The 4,208-nt window shown below is 31.6% G+C and overlaps 1 protein-coding gene across 1 annotated transcript; it reads left to right on the top strand.

Moving 5' to 3' along the window:
• Window positions 1–687: 687 nt before the first annotated feature.
• Window positions 688–2,470, top strand: LOC136082794 (uncharacterized). The gene is made up of 2 exons (XM_065802217.1): window positions 688–698; window positions 1,483–2,470. Exons 1-2 carry the CDS (start codon window positions 688–690, stop codon window positions 2,468–2,470), a joined length of 999 nt encoding a protein of 332 aa, XP_065658289.1.
• Window positions 2,471–4,208: the final 1,738 nt, after the last annotated feature.

Below are 4,208 nucleotides of genomic sequence, written 5' to 3'. Positions count from 1 at the left end.
CATCTCTCCATTTGATAAAAGGATGCTTTTTACGTCCATTGATTTCAACCTCCTGTGAGACATCAATGCATTGCAATTTATCGCTGCGGATGACAAATCTAAAGGGCTTGTCAAGTTTTCCAAGCTTGTCAAGGTCAGAATTAGCTGCTTTTCTTTCTGAGTTTAATTTATCAAACTCGCTTTGTTCTGCTGCTGTGCGGTCAGGGCGTATAAATATATATTTAAAATTGCCCGATGCTAATTGTTTTGCCGATGCTATAACGTCGTTTCTGATAGATACCGAATCAACTTCAATCATAAGAGGAGCAGGTTTATCATAATTGAAGTTCTTATTTTTTTTGAAACGTTCAACTCTAACTATATTGACTGATTTATTTAAGGATGCCATAACCTTTTTGAATTCCGCGGTGTTGTCTTTAGTTATACGCTTGGTTGAGATTTTACAAATTTAGGTAGATCAAACACAACAATTCTCTTCTCTCTATTAGTCACGTCCCTATTATGCTTATTGAGTGCGCTCACTACAGCTACGTTTGCTAATGTATCGGGTTTGCTGACTTGTTCAACATATTTAGATAACAAAGGTTTTTCACTACTTTTGCTATCTTTCAGGGACTTTATTTCAATATCCTCCAAATCAATTCTATTAGTAAGTTCATCAATTCTGGCAGTAAGTGTTTTAATTACATGAACAGCTTGTTAAAGCTCTTCTTTGACAATTTTATCAGCGTTTTCCACAGGGTTGCCATCTGGTTTTTTTTCAAGCCAGATTTCTCAAATCTGGTTTGTTTTTTTTAGGTTTTGCTTGAAATATTTTTTCTGGTTTATTTTAGAAAATCTGGTTTAAATCTGGTTTTTTTTAAAAGTGTTTGTTTTTTTTTTTTCTTTTTGGATTATTTTATTAAATCTGGTTTAATTCTGGTTTTTTTTTTGTGTTAAATCAAATAAATCAAGTTTTTTTGTTTCATAAAAAAAGTGAAATTGAGCGAAATAAACAAAAATGAATGAAAATATGAACGAAAAGAAAAAAAGAACGAAAATGAGTAAAAAAATTTTTATTTTGTTTATTGTGGCTTATTAAAGAAATTTAAAGAAATTCAAAGAATGAATTAACTCTCACTCATGAGTTTCAACAAGTTCAAACAATTTATTTGGATTCGGCCCATTCATTTAAAACTCGTTTTTTTCTTTAAAAAGTTTTTTTTGAATAAATTATTGCATTTGCGGAAAATTTTAGAAAATTCTGGCATTTGAAAAAGACGATTTAAAGTGAAACACTTTACTTAAAAAAGGTAAAACGATTGTTTCTGCGGGTATTAAAAATTTAGTAACTGGTACTATTCAAATAACTAATTAATCTTTGCTTTCTTCTTAAAATATATAATTTAAAAATTGATCATACCTAATGGTATGATCTGTACCTAATGGTAAAATCTGTAGCTTATATTTGATTTTTTGTTTCTGATTAACATCTTTAAATAGAAAATGTCAAAAAAAAAAATCATATGAAAACTCTCGTAGTTATCGAAGTGAGTGGGAAAAAGAATTTACCTGGATAAAAAAAAGCTCTAATGCATCTGAACAAGCTTTTTGTCGCCTCTGCCGCACTAATATACGTCCCCACAAAGGTAGCTTAGAGCAACATCAAAATGCAGCTTCACACATTAAAAGAGAAAAAACATTGAATCCTTTTCAAAAGAAGATTAATTTTCCAGGTCAAGTAAAAATTTCAGATGTAAACAAAAAAGCAGACATTCAGCTTGCTATGTGTATATGCTGTCACTCAGCAATTTCAACTGCTGACCATTTTTGTGAAATTATTTCAAAGTTTGGTGTAGGCAGTCCTCTGGAACATCTAAAACTCCACCGCACTAAGTGCACTAAAGTAATCCAGAATGTTATCTCATCAACTCTAGAAGAAGAAATTTCTAAAGAAATCAAATCAAAGCCGTTTTCCATCCTCATTGATGAATCAACGGATGTGAGTTCAATCAAGCACCTTGCAATATGCGTGAGATATTTTTCAGAAAAAGAGATTGTCGATGACTTCCTTGGCCTCATTCAAGTGATCTCAACAACAGGCGAAGATCTCTTTAATGCTTTAAATTATAAACTCCACTCGATTGGATTAACTCTTGAAAACTGCATCGGATACAGTTCAGATGGTGCTTCAAATGTTATTGGCATACATAACTCAGTCTGGCCTCGTGTACTATCTAAATCGCCTAACTGTATTATGATGAGGTGCATTTGTCACTCTCTAAATCTTGTGGTGCAAAATGCCTTTAATGCAATTCCATCTCCAGTCGGCTTTCTTCTGAGCGAGGTTCCCCGGTTTTTTAACAAGAGCATTCTTCGTCGAAACGAGTATGAAAAGCTATTTGAACTCATGAATCCAAACAATAAACGCGTCCCCTTTTCAGAAGTTTTCTGCAACTCGTTGGTTGGTTCGAGGAAAGTGTTTTTATAATTTGCTTGTGAATTGGCAAGAACTAAAAGCATTCTTTATTTGTGCTGAAATGAATGCAAACTCTGAGGTCCGTTACAAAATCTCTTCAATAAGCAAAATGTTCCAAGACAACACCCTTTACCTCTATGTTGTTTTTCTCACTCCAGTCATTCAAGAGTTTGAGCGTCTAAACTCTTTCTTTCAAGGGTCAAATGTTGATCCAGAAAATCTAATGAATGAGCTAAATATGCACCTCAAAAGTTTAAAGCAGCGTGTTTTCGATACCAAAGGCTTTGTACTTTCTCTTCAGTGTGTTGATTTCGAAGCCAAATTTTCCTCAGAGTGCGAAAATTACATTCAAGGGCAACCTCCAAATGCAAAACTGAATGCTGAAGAATCAGTCAAAAATGTAAAAATTCGCTGTCATGATTTTCTTCAGAGGGCTATAACCGAGCTTGAAAAAAGACTTCCAGAGAACAGATCAATTTTTCACGGCTTGTCAAATCTGTCTCCAATGAAAGTTCTTTCCCAAGTTGAAAAGGTTCCATTTTCAAAGTTACCTTTTCCTCACCTAATGGGTTCAAAAAGTCAAGAAATTGAAAACCAATACAGAAAAGTCAGTATCGTTGAATGGACTGAGTCTAATATTTTTAAAGAAAAAGAAGTTCCTAAAAATACTGCTGAATTCTGGATAACTTTAAGGAACTATGTCGACATTTTTGGACATCACGCTTTTTGCGACATTTCTGACTACTGCCTTGCTTGTCTATGTATTCCTGTTTCTAACTGTTTTGTTGAGAGAGTCTTTTCACAGGTCACCTATGTGAAAAGCAAACAGAGAAACAGAATGTCAAACCAAGTGTTGGATGTGGTCATTCGCATCAAATCTTATTTAATGAGCCGAAAGATTTGTTGTAAAGACTTTAACATTCCCGAATCAATGATTTCAAAAGTCGGAAATGAAATTTACACAACAGATGCATGCGAAAATGAGGACGACCTTCAAGTATTGGCGGAACTTTATTAAGTGTTTTAGAGATTAATACTAAACCAAATATATTTTTGAATAAAATAGTTCTACTTTACTTCTTTTTTTGTTTTGTTTTTGTTCTGGTTTATTTCTGGTTTATTTTTTCCTCATTTTTGGCTTATTGCCGAAAAAAAACCTGGCAACCCTGAAAAGTTTTCCAGAGCGTCTTTAAGCTGTTTTTGTATTATCATTTTAGCAATTAACAGTGGAAGCGATTTTAAGGTGTATGTATATATGATTTGCTTTTAACTCGATAAACACTCTTTGATATAGTTTATATCCGTGAAGTTTCAATAAACTTTTTTTGAAAACATTTTTTTTACTTTTATTATTATTATTATTTTTTTTTTTATCTAATAATATTATTTTTTCCGTGTTATAACAATTTATTTATAATTATAATAATAAATTTTTTCAAAGAAAAATAAAATATAACAACTAATTTTCCGGAAATATATACAATCACGGATTTATTATGTAATATATTAAGTATGTTTTTAAAGTGTCATAAGCGCAAAGTAGAAAGAATAAGATATATAAAGGTCTTAAAAACTAATGTTCAAAAACATTAATGTTTATTCATATTTTTAAACATTAGTTTTTCAGATTAAAACAAGTAAGAATAGATATTGTGTTCAGATACGAACAGATTAAAAATAAGGTGCATCGCAACTATTTACGGTAAGTTAAAAACTACAAGAAAAGAAAGTATTAAAAATAAAAATAACT

This window comes from Hydra vulgaris, chromosome 07, assembly GCF_038396675.1.
Source record: "Hydra vulgaris chromosome 07, alternate assembly HydraT2T_AEP".
In the NCBI taxonomy this organism is placed as follows: domain Eukaryota; kingdom Metazoa; phylum Cnidaria; class Hydrozoa; order Anthoathecata; family Hydridae; genus Hydra; species Hydra vulgaris.
The sequence above is the reverse complement of the archived record's forward strand: the minus strand, read 5'-3'. Positions and strand labels throughout refer to the sequence as shown.